We start from the raw sequence: 15321 nt of genomic DNA, 5'->3' as shown, positions 1-15321 counted from the left end.
CAGCCATGTGACAGGAGATGAAAAATAACTTTCTTTTGTCCCCCAGGGTTTTTTATTCTGTTCGTCATTACCATACCACTGACCGCTGGATAACCTGTGCATCGCGCAGGGAAGACTGTGGCCTTTGGAATGGAAGAGAAGAGCAAGGGGAACCCTGGTTTGCACCATACTATAATACCATGTTATTGGTAAACTGCCGTTTATCGAGACAGAACACAAACAAACATTGAACAAGGCCCAGATAAGGGAAGGCTGGTGTTCTGTATTCGCTTTCATGATCACAAAATAAGGTTGTGTTCTTACAGCCTTGACACATTTCTCTGATTCTTCTTTATACTTATTGTTGTATTTTTTATTTAACATTTGATCTCTTTTATGTTCTAAGTTAAGTCATTTGTTTGGAAGAGCATCACATTCCCATCCCCCATCATACCATTCCTCTCTTTCTCTCTCCTTTTTTCTCTCACCCTCTCTCTCTCGCTCTCTGAGAGCACATTTTAATATTAGTTAGACAGCTTGACCGGCGTTTCACCTTCTGCGTTTGACTACTTCCAATAGTTCACTGCCAAGGAATTATTGATGAAAAATCGTCAATGGAATTTGTCTTTACTCAAATGTCATTTAGATCTTTTCCCCTCGTTCAATAACTAGTTATAATGCAAACCGGAAAAATGAAGCCATCCAGGAAACAAATTTTACATTTATTTTCACATTTTCTCAGGACAAAATAAAAAAAAGACATCATGCATCTGTCCCGAGTTAGGTCTAAGTATTCTGTTTACATGGAGTTATGTAAACCTTTCCCACTATTTTGGATTTTTTCTTTAACATAAGCCCCTGCATGAATAAAAAACACACACCCTATACATCAGCCCGACTCAAAAACGCTTCAATAGCCCTTACAGCCATCGATGACGAAGCTTTTGACCAATTAGGAACTGCTACTTTGTATGGATTTCCGCTGAGCATTGTAATAAGAAGAATTTCCTTACTGATGATAGGCCTGTTGTTATTTATTCAGTTACCACGTAATTTTCTAATTTACCCAATTATTATATCAGTCTTATAGTAAGCTATAATTGCAATTTTGTGTATCAGTGATCAACTTTAAATAAATATTGCTATTGCTTTTACCTATGTCTAGACGAATGTATGTAAATTAATTTTCTTTGATTGTATTTATTCAAAGACAGAGGGTACTTAGATACATTCGTTGAGATATTTTTGTCAAAACCAGAATGTTGCTAATTCGGTCACACAGCAGTTTGGTTTAAAGCTATATTTACAAATGTAGCCTACCAAGTTTAACATCTGTCCTACTTGATCTTGGCCGTCTCAAGCATCCAACGATGGCCAGTTCAACCGCACTTGACCACAGTAGGTTAAAAGGAGCATTTTTGTAAATATTCATGGATTTGCCTTCCCTGATCAATACACCTTATCAGGAGCCTACATCTCCCAAAAGTGACTGCAATGCATGTATACGGCCACAAGATCCCAAACATAGTCAAATGTGAACCACAAGTAGCCTATAGGGCCTACAATAGGCTACAGGCTGTGCAGGAGTTACCCATGCAGTTTGTTGATAAGTAAATCCAATCAATTGTAATAACGTTAGGACCTGTGTTTGTGTATTTGGACGTGGTTGAAGGGTTCTTTAAATATGTTATGACACTGACAGTAAATGTTGTGATAGTAGGCTTTTCTGATATTAAGCCTTAATTTTGGTGGGCCATAATAAACTTGGAGGTAGACTATGACGAATATGAAACCTAGCCTATATGACTTTTGTAGATACACTTCATAATTAAGATAGGCTAAGTGGTCTGTGGTATTTGGAAGTTCGTTAGTGAGTGGAAGCTTGACTTCACAATTATGCCGTCTGAAAATGGGCCCCAGTAAACACACAATGTCGAAAACAGAAGTTGGAGCATTTTTGTTATTTTAATATTCTGTAATACATACATGATCATATTTGATTCTGCAAAGTAACTTTTCCAGTCTCATGCAAGTGGTCTAAGATGCGTCACACAGTCGTCAACATCGCTAACCGTATTAAACGGTCCTCTCAGTGCACTTTACTCTTCACCTTAATAATAACTCACTATAACATTAACACGGCTTTGTCTGTGTGTCCGACAGGACGACAGGTATACCACCATTTAAGAAACGTCATGGGCAGTTAACATGCAAGATATTATTTAATGCTGCTTTTGCGCGCCTCTCTTTCCCCAAGTCTTTTAGTATGATTAAAAGCAGGAGATGTGAGCCTAATCCTAGGCCATGTCCTTTTGAGGCTAATTATTGGCACTGACACGTGGTAATATAATGGTGAGGAAAGGGCACGTTTGAGCTGAGTCTGTATTAATAACGATTATCATAATATATACTGCCATATTACGGTATTGTAGATAATAATATAGCAATTTCGAGTGCGCCTATCTCGTCAGGAGAATTAATGGAACACTAGCCTACTGAAGGCACGTAGAGTGCAGTAAGACTGGGAGATCACTTGACCTTAATTCCGAACCTTTGTCCATTTGAAATAGCGAAATAGAGTTATGACTGGTTCAGATGAAATGTCTTCAATGATTTCATGTAATTTGATGCAGTCAGTCATATATGTATTTTGCAAAGTTTATCATAAAAGCTGTAGTTTCACCATTTCATTGAAAAACAAGCATGATGCATCTCTTTTGTGTCTATAGATTTGTATTGAATCGACTACTCCATAAAAGGAATGAAATGCTTATTTTTAAGTTAAGTGGAAATTGTCATAATGTTGGAGTTGGTAATTTAGAGATTAGGGCAGAAAGACAAAAAACAGCGTATTGCAATGGCCCTGCTTACAGCTGAGCTGTATTTAGATAGCGCTCGTCCAGGGATCGTAGTCAGGGAGTTTGCACTGCTTCCTATCCCCACGCCCCTATAACCACAAATACACACTGTCCATTCTTTCCCCTCTCTCTCTCTCTCTCACACACTCACACACACACACACACACACACACACACACACACCCCTCTCTCACTCACTCACTCACACAAACACACACTCTCTCTCTCTCTCTCTCTCTCTCTCTCTCTCTCTCTCACACTCACACTCACACACACACACACACACACACACACACAGTGTGCCAATACTAAGCACCTGCCCATGCAACTCAGAGTACAGCAAACTATTATCATCAAAACGTCCTATTCTTTTCTCTTACACATAGACTAAGCAAAGGCGCCACTTCAAGGACTTAATTGGGAATGTTCTAGCACTATGTAGTCGGCTAATTTTATGAACAGCGTGTTTCCCAACTCACTAAAAACAGATAATGTACTATCCAGCTGAGACTGCATAAGTTAAAATCAGTGGCCGGAAAATAGCAGAGCTGCGCAATCTGTTCCACAGCGTTCAGTAAAGACTTGGGGTAATTAATTAACAAGGTTCATTTTTCCCATTCACACCACAGTTTATGGTTCAGCCTGCTGCACTAAGGCTGATGGACAACGACAGACGATGCTATTTCAATGAGCATACCTATATGTACTTTCCAATATTTGGCTGTACAGTCCTATGAAGTAGCCTACAACACATACAGTAAATACATCCATTTAATTCGTGCTTCTCTGTCAAATGCTTAACATATGTTTTACTATGTGACAATTAATCGACACTTCACTCAACACAGAATTCAGCATATAGTTGTTGTGGGTACCATGTTAAGGTTTTGTATGTTCGATTATGTAGCAACGTACATATGCATGAGATGCATCCACTAGCCCCTCCACGATGCGTTCTAACAAGCTGTATGCTACAGCAAGGGCCAGGCCACGAATGCTTGGTTTCATGAAATGGCTCAAATACAAGGTTAATATCTTTACATTGCGCAAAACAAATATTTAAAATGATAATAATCATTTGGCACACCAGAGCAACAGCTAATGTGTGTGTAAAGGTACATACACCAAATCGCCTTCTCCTGCATCCGCACATGTACGCGCGCGTGCGTATAAACACAAACACACACACTCACAAACACACACACTCTCTCTCTCACACACACACACACACACACACACACACACACACACACACACAGCCGAAGAGCGAGAGAGGGAGGGACAGAAAGAAGAGCTAAGGGATCCTCAAACTACTTATTCTACAGATATTCAACGTACATATTAACGAGACTCTCCAAAGTGAGGCAGGGGGAAGTAATGTCAACATGTTAAGAAACTAATTGACCACCATTAGCGCAAAGAACACCCAAGCATTTCTCAAAGAAACATTAAATTACGATATTAATTAATGCCCCTTGGGTGGCAGAAGGGCAGGTGTCTATTTCATTACAAGCTCTAGAAACAAGATTATTAACTTACTGCACCGTCTGGGAGCCATTTGCCGGTGTCGAACGAGGAGACTGCGGGAGCTTAGGGAACGAGCTAATCCTCACTAAACGCCCTGCGCCCTTCCGTCCAGCCAGATAAGAGCGGCCAACAGCTGCGATTCACGACAGTTAACATTATGTATGATGTAAATATATTGAGGGGTTTGTCAGCCCTGCCGAACCATAAAACTTACTTTAATGGTGTCACGTGTCCCCCACGAGCCACTCAGGGTCAGTGCCTAAGGCCCTTTGGCATACATAACCTCCAAAAGTTTCTAAGTAAAAAAAAAAAACACGTTGACTGAAACATAAAGGGAGTTTCTGCCAAAAACAGACTCTCTTACTCTACATGCTAGCTGTTCTTTAAAGTTGTCATAGGCTATTCAGTTACCTTGTATATAAAACATTCTTACTATGTTGAGGAACTTCTTCAGGAAGACTATCCACACTAACAAGGGGTGAGTAATGATGTTAATTCTCTTTCTTTATGACGCGGAAGTGGTCAAATACCTTGCCGGCAGCAACATAAAAGTTAACATTATCATTTATAAAACGCCGTTTTTTGTTGAATGAAGCTAGGAAAAGCAGGAGGGGCCAACCGAAGTAGACACACGTCTCTTCGGGGAGCTTAGCTGCTCCGACGCAGTGATCTGACATATTTCGGATGGCTGCGCCGGGGGGTTCCCCAAGCATCTTTCATTTGGCATACTGCTCAGTTCTGAAAACTTTCTGCTGTGATGGCTATCATAAGGGGATTCGAGACAGGCACGTGTTTTGTTTGGGTAACAGCTTTGTGGCCTGCTGTGCAATTGAAAGTTCTATTGACCCTCTTTCCCAGCATTTTAAAGTTGTACTAAGTAAAATCATGTTTTAAATAAATAAATAAATAAATTGGGCCACCGAAACCTCATCAGCACATGATAGCATTTATGTAAGTCTTATATTTTGTTGGTATGTTTTCTGTTTTCATATTGTAGTCACGCCCATCTCATGTAAGTGCTTCATATTACACTAATATGCATAAATTAATAGTTATAATAGGCCTACATGAATACGTGCAAAGGTGACACAAATGTGACACGTTATTGTGAAGAGAGTCTAAAGGGGCACTCGTCCTTATGCTCTAAAACACTAGGAAGTATCTCTCTTTTTAAAATAGCTCTGAAAAATATGTTTGGAATGCTGGTATCAAAACGTTATGATTAATAGGGTTTGTCCTCAATCCAATGAGTTGGACACTTCAAAGGTGGGGTGGGAATCTGTTGTATTTAGAGCTTTATGTCGTTCGCATCTGTTTCGTTAGACAGGAAACAATTGTCGTTTGGGAGGTGCTAGGCAAAGCTGTAAAGTTTTATGACGCGATAGGGTCATAAAGTTTCACAGGCCTCCGTCTGTACTGTAAATAACAGGAGAGGAAACGGCGGCTGACAGAAAGTCGGCATCAAAGCGCGGCCAGCGGAGAACTGTTAACAGGGAAAAGTCAGCAAACACTAACTGATTCGTTAAACAATCAAGGGGCTGCTGCACTGGACAAACTTAGACACACCCTGCAATAAGTGTGGGTTACGAAAAAGACAGATATTTCTGCTTTCATCGGTACTTTATTTCGTGTTCACAAGCAAGATAGTCCACAAAATGGTAAACCCAATCTAGCAGCCACCAGGAATTGACATGGACAGTCTTGAGTTAGCGTTTGCACCCCAGTACAGTCTGGAATGTATAAAACCAAAGACATCTTGTTTGAGAAACCTTGAGATTTTTGAGTGAAGTTGAGATGGTCAGCAAGTTGAGGAAAGTCGAGATTCAGGTATTGTACCAAAGAGGACCGGTATCAGACTCGACTGCATATGGTGACTTAACACAAATGTCTATGCCTCTGGCTGAGTAATCGTATCCATGTGGAGAGACAAACTTGGCTAAGGGCGGATATGACACTACCCATTTGGACAGGTGACAGGTGCCGGAAACGAAAACGAGTGCTACTGAGCTTAATTGCTTTACATTGAGCTTTGCTATACAGCAACTGTCATATGAACTCACAGCCTGACATAGATTTAACATATTAGGACATTTTTATTTTTCTCAACGAGAGTTGTCTTCTTTGCGCTCAAGAGAAAGGGCAGGTCGTTTGGTTTCGTAAGGTCCAAATGCGCAATCTAGATATGTGCTTATTATTTGGTCCCATTTAGGGAATTTGTGTAGGCCTATGTGCATTGGGCATTCAAAATATCTTTTGTTCTGACATTAGGTTAGAGCACCTGAGAAATCCAAGACCTCTTGGTCCTTCACTCAAAGATCACATGCATCATATTTGTCTGGGTGACAGACAACATGCATTGATTATTTTTTATTTTGTAATCGATTGAAATTTAACAATAACATTCATCCAAAATACATCTCAGCGTTTAAAATAACGTCACAACGTATATGAACATAAGTAAGGCGAGTGTAAAAATGTCAATATTGTAAGAATTCTTCTGGTTTTAACAAGAGCAAAATAAGGTGAAATAGCTGTCTGTAAATCAAGCTAGATGGTGCAACATTCTTCAGTCTACCATCACATAGAATCTATATACAACATGAAGATGTAAACAAATCAATACACTTGTATTTTATCCACTTCCGCCACTTCACCTGTTTCTGGTGAAAAGCTAACTCACTTGGTGAATTATAAGTGGCGAAATGCAAGTAGTAAACCATTCAGGCCTGTGGGCCAACATGATGAATGCCATGGTACAAATAACCTTAATGTAAAACTTAAACTAAACAAGACAATCATCTTAATATTATAGAAATCTATGAAATTCAAATGATTACAATGGTCATTTTAATAATACAACTGTAGCATTACCAGTTGACCAAGTATCATTATGAAAACAGAAGTTATGAATAATTCACTGCTTACACTGATGCAACTTAGAAATATTTTCACTTTGAAAATGGTATTGGGCGTTCTGATTGCGTCTAATAACACGATTAGGGTATTCTATGACCTATGTAGGCACAGGCCTTTCTACAAGAACAAATGCGCACAATATTAAATAAACATGACAATTGAATTACACTCATATCCATATCGTAAGTTGAATAATACTTTCACATATCACACTATAACATCGCATTTACATGTAGGTCACAGTTTGGAAACACCGGTGGGGTTAAAAGTTTTTGAACGCCATCCTCTGAATAGACTCTTGGCTCCGAGTGAAATGGGGGCTCTAGAATGGATCTTTAAGTTTGAGCTTGGAATCCTTCTTCCACTTCATTCGACGATTCTGGAACCAGATTTTGATCTGTCGCTCGTTCAGACATAGGGTATGGGCGATCTCGATGCGCCTTCGACGCGTCAGATAGCGGTTGAAATGGAACTCTTTTTCCAACTCCAGAGTTTGATAGCGGGTGTAACTCGTCCTTGAACGTTTCCCATCCGGTTCTGGAGTGGCATCAAAAAAATCAAAAAATAAATAATGTATAAATAAAAGAAATAAAAAAATCACTACAATAGACAGTCCTCTTGAAACATTTGGCAGGCAGAGCAATTGTATTCTACACAAACAGTCCCAAGTAGGCCTGCCTAAAACTAAAATTTGTTCGGTGGAATCATTTTAGGGACTGGTTACTCTCCTAGAACTATTTTGAAATAATGAGCCTTTGCATGCACTGCTTCATTTAGGAAATGATGGTGCCAATTACATAAACTTTAAAAAGAATCCCTTTCACTCAAACTGGATATGACTGTCGGAAGAAATCGATTTCGGGTCAATTGAGGGTTAGTACGCCCTCGTCATAGATACTTCCCTGGGCGGCCTCATGTCTTGGTTTAGAATTAGGTCACCGGGTTAATTTGAATTCGATAACAGGTTTGCAACAACCATGTTACCAAAGGGATCATAGTAAACTGAATCAGGCATACCTTGGCACATTTCATTTCAGATAGGCCATCAATAATCAATAATTTAACTTCATAACTAACATAAACGAAAAGCTCATACATTGACACGTATTGGTGAGAATATAGTACTGTATAACATAAATAGTTTGGATGAAATGAAGTAAAAGAGATGCAAGGGTAAACAAAAGCTTTCAAAGATCAATACATCCTTAACAGTTTAGTGGTGTGAACTTGTAATAGTAATTTGACTTAAACGTTGCCTTGGAGTTTTATAATTATTATGCTCTCAGAATTACTTTTATTTCTCTCTTTTTTCCATGCAATCGATGCCATGATAGTTATGATTAGGTACACATACAAACAACAAAATTAATTTACATAAACTGACTTAACAAAACACGTTCTAATAAGTTCATAATTTTAAGGCCATGTTCCTTAACTATGGTGGGTTATTATGCGTAGAAATGTGATACAAACAAATTCAATTGGCTGAAATAATCAGAAGTTCCTAAAATTATATTTCTCCCCAAATTATAGCATTTTTCTCAATTAATTGTTTGGGGAACACACATTGTTTTGAGCAGAGTTTTGTTTCCTGTATCCAGTTTCATCGTCGTAAATTTGGACGTAGATCGCCTCTTAGGCGTAACGGGACAGTTTTACGAGCAATTCATGCCTTTGTCATAAAATTTACGACTGTGAGTTTTATTATTTCCGAATACGGCCTATAAAACTCTGGGAAAACTGTGAATGAACTCAAGAGGGGTAGGAAAAACGGAGAGCACATGGAGGAGTAAAAGTGACAAAGTAACACTTCTCGAGAACTATCAGACAAGAGGGAAGGCTCTTAAACTTTACCGTGGCTCATATGTAGTTTAGTCATCCAGGGATAGATTTGCGGCGGCTGCTCACTGCCTTGGGTTTGACTTGGGTGGCCGGCTTGTCCCACCGGCTGAACGGCTTGCAAAGTTCCAACTTTGGTCTCGTCGGCGCCTTTCGTTTTGCCTGTGGGCATTTCGCAGGGTTCCGTTGCCCCCTCACTTTTGCGACCGTAAAGTCCAAGATTTAGGGAGCCGTGACCGGTTGGGTTAAGGCGGCCTCTGGGCGAGCCAGTGGATGACTCTGCTCGTGGTGTGTGGTTATCCGGACTGCCACGCGGACCGGAGCTCATCTCCCCCGCACGGAGCGAGTTAGAGGAGGATGGGCACGCGAAGGAACCTCGATGTTGATGGTCGAGCCCTCCGTAACAGTAGCCCGACGGTACGTGGAGCTCGGGCACGGAACCGTAACCATGGTTGTGCAAAGTGAAGGCGGACGCTTCATGACTTGTTTGCTTGAACAACGAGTTGGCTACGTAAGAGCTCATTTCAAGAGAAAACGTAGCAAACACCGACTAGAAGCATTTATACCGAGTAAATTATTACATTAAAGTTATAACATAACACGATAATTCTATTCTACGAGCGCCGAGAACTGTTATAACGTTTTGTTATTGTTATTGCGTTTGATTTGTGGCTCTTTTTGAAGTTCATGAGGGTTTTTATCCTAAAAATGACCACGATTTATAGGTGGGGGGATTCTTTTATTTTTTTGTTCTCTATTGCCCAAATATGGGTTGTTTAAGACGTATCACGTGCTCCTATCGGCCAGTCATAAATTTGGCTAGATCACACCAGGAGGTTATTGATGGAAGTAGGAGAAACGTCTGATAAGTTGTTAGGAGGGACACGGGGAAGGGGGTGGAGGGCACCAGAGGGGGAGAGCCGGACAGAAGGCCGAGAGCGTCACCTGGTGCTGAAGACGGAAAAGAGCACAGCTTGTGCATAGGCCACCTCTGCTTACGACCTCAACAGTTCTCGGGATCTACCTGGCAACACAAATTAAAAAAAGAGAAACGTATAAAGGCATGCGCACATAGGCTACACAAGCTCAGAATATGGCTGCCATATCCAAGGTGGAGTAGAATCGTGGAGATAAAGGCATTTATGTAGCCTATAGCTGAATGTTTAGTTTCTTTAATACTTGAAATTGATTAATATTAAAATTTGACCCAGCTTTGAAAATGAATCTGTATAGACAAATTAAGTTTTCAATATCTTCATGGTGAAATGAAAGTATAATGAATCAGGACAATTGGCCTGCGCCTGGTATTCAGAAGTTGTGAAACGTCAGACGTATTCAAATTACACAGTCCACCTTCACCTAACCAGTGCTTTGTATTTCACGACTGTCTTTGGTCTAAAACGGCATTTATATCGAAACCAAACACAAGTAACATGAGTGGAAGTCCATTTACTCGTCCTACTTATTTTTGCTATATTCTGGATGTAGCATAAATGGTTGTATTGAAATTCATCAAAGTAGGCCTACGTGTTAGCCGTAGGCCTACAGGTACGTTTAGACATCGATCTAAATTAGATCATTTTTAATCATTACTACTATACTGCTTATATCCTACAGACTAAACCACGGAGACACTTAAAATCATTATGGCTACTTTTAAAAAGACCATCGCGAACTTCCGTTTATTCAGCATTGGTTCATTGGCTTACAGGCATAGCCTAATTATCGTAAGAAAGACATCAACAACAACAACAAATAATAATAATAATAATTTGTTATGCAACACTGGTCCACAAGTGTATTCTGTCTAGGCTACGCGTTGCATTTCAAAAAAGGTTTTGTTCTTTGTTAAACATTTGCTTTTTCATTAATGTGGAAATAGTTTATGTTTTGTGGATCTATTGCATTGCAGTTGTGGTGTAGGCCTCTACACACACATGTACTGTTAATAGTAGGCCATATAGTGCGACTTTGTATATGAAATGGGGGATTCTGAATATTGCTTAAGTATCCCTATACACAACATAACATTTGTTTTCGGTCACCTTTTCTGGTCACAATATCAAACAGAAAGTTCAGCAACTGTGCGTAAAGCGCGTTTTACAGACTGCACAAAACACACACACACACACACACACACACACACACACACGTCACCGTCTAACTGTTACGATTTTATTTTATTACAGATGTAGTTTCATTATGAAAATCAGTTGGACATATTGCTTATAGCCAGGAAGACTGGCGAATTTTGCGGTAGTGTTTTAATCATTAGTTTATTTTGCAGTCTTCTCAGTTTGAGGGGCATTGTTTCGTTTTTGCCCTTTGAGTAGGCCATCAGTGCTCGGAGGCTAAATCTGGTGTTGGAAGGGAAGGTTGCGATTGTGCAGCAGCTTGGATAAACGTCTGTTGGAATCCAATGTCTATTTACGTATTTACCTATCCTTTTCTTATGATCTGAACCGTAATTGTTAAGCAGAAGTTGCCTTTCTGAAAAAAAAAAAGTGATATCAATGGAAATCTAACCCTGCTGATCATCAGAATTTCAATGACATTTTATCAAGAACGGAGAATATAACATGAAAGTGAGAAAATTACATGAGTCAAAGTTTTCATAACAAGTTTTTATTACATATGGTGTGACATACTTTTCATACAACACTTACTGAATTAAGTCATCTAACACTACTTGAAACATTTCGATATGACCATATATGTGATGGTATCTTTCTAAACATAAATATAGTACCTAACATTACAGTAATAACTTCGCGTTGGGATGCGTTCCTTGATTCTCCTACAGGAGCAAGGCTTGAAATATGTCATATTTACAAACATATTCACAACTCAGGTAGTATGGATCGCTCAGTCAATATTCAGTTCAGCATACAATTTTGGTTTACAACAAAATAAGAAATATATGATATCAAAGCATAAAAAAGTTAAAGCGAATGTAGTTCTTTCCTTCACAATTGTCTCCATGATCCGCTCACCTGTGACTATTTCTCCACATGGCCAGATGTCCTGGTAGGTGTTCGTTATTTCAAGACAAAATACAGTAAAAACAAATTTGGCTTTACAGCAACGAACTCACAAAAGTATGCAAAGGAATGGCAAGTCTGGAATAAATCAGTTTTCTTTACGCACAGTCTGTTGTTCATCTTGAACTGAGGAGGAATGGTAGAGCATAGGCTGATGAGTACGCATCGAATTTTAAAGCACTCCATGTCTTCTTTCATGTCAATGAGTTGTGCCAAACGAAAGGTAGTCAATAGGTAGTTTACGTTATCCGTACATCACGATTGTTGACTGTACTGCACTAATGCTTGTCGAAGGCGACGCTTACTCCTTCTTCTCGTCTGTCGCCTCGTCAGCGTCCTCCTTGCCCGTCTCCTGGCCGGCCCCCGATGCGTCTGTGACGGTGGTGGTCAGGTTGCTTTCCTTTTTCCATTTCATACGGCGATTTTGGAACCAGATTTTGATCTGGCGCTCAGTGAGGCAGAGCATGTTTGCAATTTCGATGCGCCTACGTCTCGTCAGGTAACGATTGAAATGGAATTCCTTTTCGAGTTCGAGAGTTTGGTATCGGGAGTAGATCTGACGTCCTCTTCGTCTGTCTGACCCGTATCCAACTCCTGCGAGAAAGTACAAACATGGTGAGTCGTGGATGTAATGTTGGAGATAATCATTAACAACGCACATCAATTCACCGACACTCCCGCGTTACTGTACTGTTTACACACATAACTTAACTTTGAAATGATCAAGTTTTGTTAAAAGTATCTCAACATACAGACACGAAAATGGGCAGCACATAAACACAAGAATGTTGGGGTCAGTGCGTACTTTCTTTCCTTACAATATTTAAGCTAGGAACAAATGTGCTCCAATAAAAGTTGGAGTATCTTTTGTTTTTGTCTAAATGGAGGAGGTTCGTAGCTGACCGTATAGTACGGCCAAAAGGGATATCCTCCAAAGATAAAAGGCCTTTATTGCTGGGCGACAGGGCGCTGCAGTAATGGTTTATGGGGTGATAAAAAGTAGCTTCCCCGGTCGTAAAACCAGACCGACCCTTGCTTAATTTATCTCTCGGAGTTGTAATACTCACCACTGTGAGAGTTCATGCGCTGCATCCACGGGTAAATCTGAATGCTGCCCTTCGGGTCCTGAGTCACACTTCTGCCTTGCTCCGTGGAATAGTCTTGTCCTAGCGAACTCTGTGCACCCTGGCCCAGACTACTCTGCCGGCAGCTGGGAAGGACGTCCTTGTCCTGGTAGAATACATTTGATCCATAATCGTATGGTCCCCGACCAGAGCCGAAAACTACGTTGTCTTGAGGAGAGTAGAAAGGCGATGAGTATATCCGGTTCTGCGCCACAGCCGCGCCGTACGACGAGAAGTGCCGAACCGGGTCATAGGTGGTTGAATTTAGGGCCACGTTGGGTAGAACCTCCTGGCCACCAGCTAAATGGCATGAGAGCGACGGGTTTGCGAAATAGGAATTCATACCTTTCCTCTAACCCTCTATCCCTTGCTCCCACTCTTTCTCTCTCCCTCCCTCCCTTACTCTCTCTGCTCTCTCTCTGGTCTCTCTCTTGCAGTCACTCACTCACTCACTCACTCACTCACTTTCGTTGTGTCAGTCTATCTTTTAATGGAAGTGCTCGAGCTATATGATTTCTTTATAATTTATTTCCGGGCGCCAATAAAGACACTGTGCACACAACCGAATGTTGTTTCTGAAGCTTCGCTCCAAGATGGACAAGATGACAATGTCAGCTGACCACATTTCCTCCAATAAAAAGCCAGGGGTAGAGGGAAAGCAGGAAAAAACGCCAAAGTAGATTTTTTATTCTTGCCCTGACACATGCTCTCATACACACATGCGCACAGACATACACACACTTACACACGCAGGCGCATGAAATGCATGCATGAACATACACACGTTGGAACGCGCGCGCACACACACACACACACACACACACACACACACACACACACACACACACACACACCTGAATTATCCTAATTCAGTTGTGTAATGTAGGTTAAGTTAACCCTAGGCTAAGCTATAAGAAAACTACACGAAAAGTAGTTTTGATACAATCTCATTAAACATAAAGGACTTCTATTTACTCGTTATACTACACGCGTTCAAAAGGAATATAAAAGAAAACAGTAGTATAGTAGCATAATAATATTAGTAATGCTACTAATAATATGAATCCGTTATTAGTTTAATTTCTTAAGTTTAAGATTTCCTTTTCCCAGTGGTCTGCGAAACATGCTACTCCTCAAAACAAAAATATGCGTTCATTATGCGGAGATAAAAGCAGCTTTGCCCACACATAGAGCTTACAGTAATCGAATTATTCAGTCATAAAATAAACTTGCCAATACAGTGTCTGTAAAATCGATAAACATATTTGTTTCTGAGAGCGGGTGACATCATTGGCTACAATTTATATCTGTGATGCATGGTATAGACTCCAAGTTAATATAATTAAGCAAACTGTGAACAGTCGAACAAATATGCACAGAGGCAGTAGATACATTCTCTTCTGGTGAGATTGTATTGCTTAGCATCATTCTTTATTTAAAGAAAATATAAGTTAAATGATTGAGTACATGTCTTATGTCAATACAGTCATGAGTTTCCACTCTTTCTCGAATGAGGCTAACAGTTGTATTATTATCGCATGATGGGCCTACTTGCCTTTACGTTTTTATATGTTTTTTTGTAGGAAGAGAAAAGTTATTTCTCTCTCTCTCTCTCACTCACACACACACACATACACTCGCGCGCGCACACACACACACACACACACACACACACACACACACACACACACGCACACGCGCGCGCACACACACACTAATTCCCTTTCAGTCCATGTACGATTGGGGATATCAATATGTGGCGGAGGGAATGTATGAATTGTGCTTTCATGTTGCCTAGTGACCAACAACTTAAATGGGCAAAAATTGGGCTAGTGCAAAAGGATGCTGCCAATTTAGCTTTGAAACACACCCTTCCCCGTACTTATAGATGGTTACTTCACCAGAGCGACGCGGGACAGATTAATAGTCGATAAAGCGAGTGTGATGTTGGGTAAGCTCTTTCTGCAGCGCTTTCTCGTCTTTGTTCAGAGGGAATTCCTTAAGCAAAAGGAGGGGGGTTTATGGCCGTTTTTACTG

At 40.3% G+C, this 15321-nt stretch overlaps 2 protein-coding genes and 1 long non-coding RNA gene across 3 annotated transcripts in view; 1 reads left to right on the top strand and 2 right to left on the bottom strand.

Annotated features, from left to right (window-relative positions):
* Positions 1-15321, top strand: part of LOC121706732 — a 51879-nt gene that overhangs the window by 33580 nt on the left and 2978 nt on the right. The window lies entirely within an intron of this gene.
* On the bottom strand, positions 7207-9949 carry LOC121706730 (homeobox protein Hox-A5-like). The gene is made up of 2 exons (XM_042088707.1): positions 9135-9949; positions 7207-7817 (listed from the first exon to the last, which is right to left on the bottom strand). Exons 1-2 carry the CDS (start codon positions 9640-9642, stop codon positions 7603-7605), a joined length of 723 nt encoding a protein of 240 aa, XP_041944641.1. The 5' UTR covers positions 9643-9949; the 3' UTR covers positions 7207-7602.
* On the bottom strand, positions 12293-13635 carry LOC121706731 (homeobox protein Hox-C6-like). Its single transcript, XM_042088708.1, has 2 exons — positions 13228-13635; positions 12293-12754 (listed from the first exon to the last, which is right to left on the bottom strand). Exons 1-2 carry the CDS (start codon positions 13625-13627, stop codon positions 12462-12464), a joined length of 693 nt encoding a protein of 230 aa, XP_041944642.1. The 5' UTR covers positions 13628-13635; the 3' UTR covers positions 12293-12461.

This window comes from Alosa sapidissima, chromosome 4, assembly GCF_018492685.1.
Source record: "Alosa sapidissima isolate fAloSap1 chromosome 4, fAloSap1.pri, whole genome shotgun sequence".
In the NCBI taxonomy this organism is placed as follows: Eukaryota; Metazoa; Chordata; class Actinopteri; order Clupeiformes; family Clupeidae; genus Alosa; species Alosa sapidissima.
This window is presented reverse-complemented; position numbering and strand designations above follow the sequence as displayed.

What these genes read in the sequence shown, in the direction of transcription:
- LOC121706730 (XM_042088707.1), bottom strand. Translation starts at nt 9,642, where the DNA reads ATGAGCTCTTACGTAGCCAACTCGTTGTTCAAGCAAACAAGTCATGAA. An exon ending in TAAACTACATATGAGCCACG is followed by an intron (nt 7,818 to 9,134) that starts GTAAAGTTTAAG and finishes ATGCCACTCCAG; the next exon opens with AACCGGATGGGAAACGTTCA.
- LOC121706731 (XM_042088708.1), bottom strand. Translation starts at nt 13,627, where the DNA reads ATGAATTCCTATTTCGCAAACCCGTCGCTCTCATGCCATTTAGCTGGT. An exon ending in GCGCATGAACTCTCACAGTG is followed by an intron (nt 12,755 to 13,227) that starts GTGAGTATTACA and finishes ACTTTCTCGCAG; the next exon opens with GAGTTGGATACGGGTCAGAC.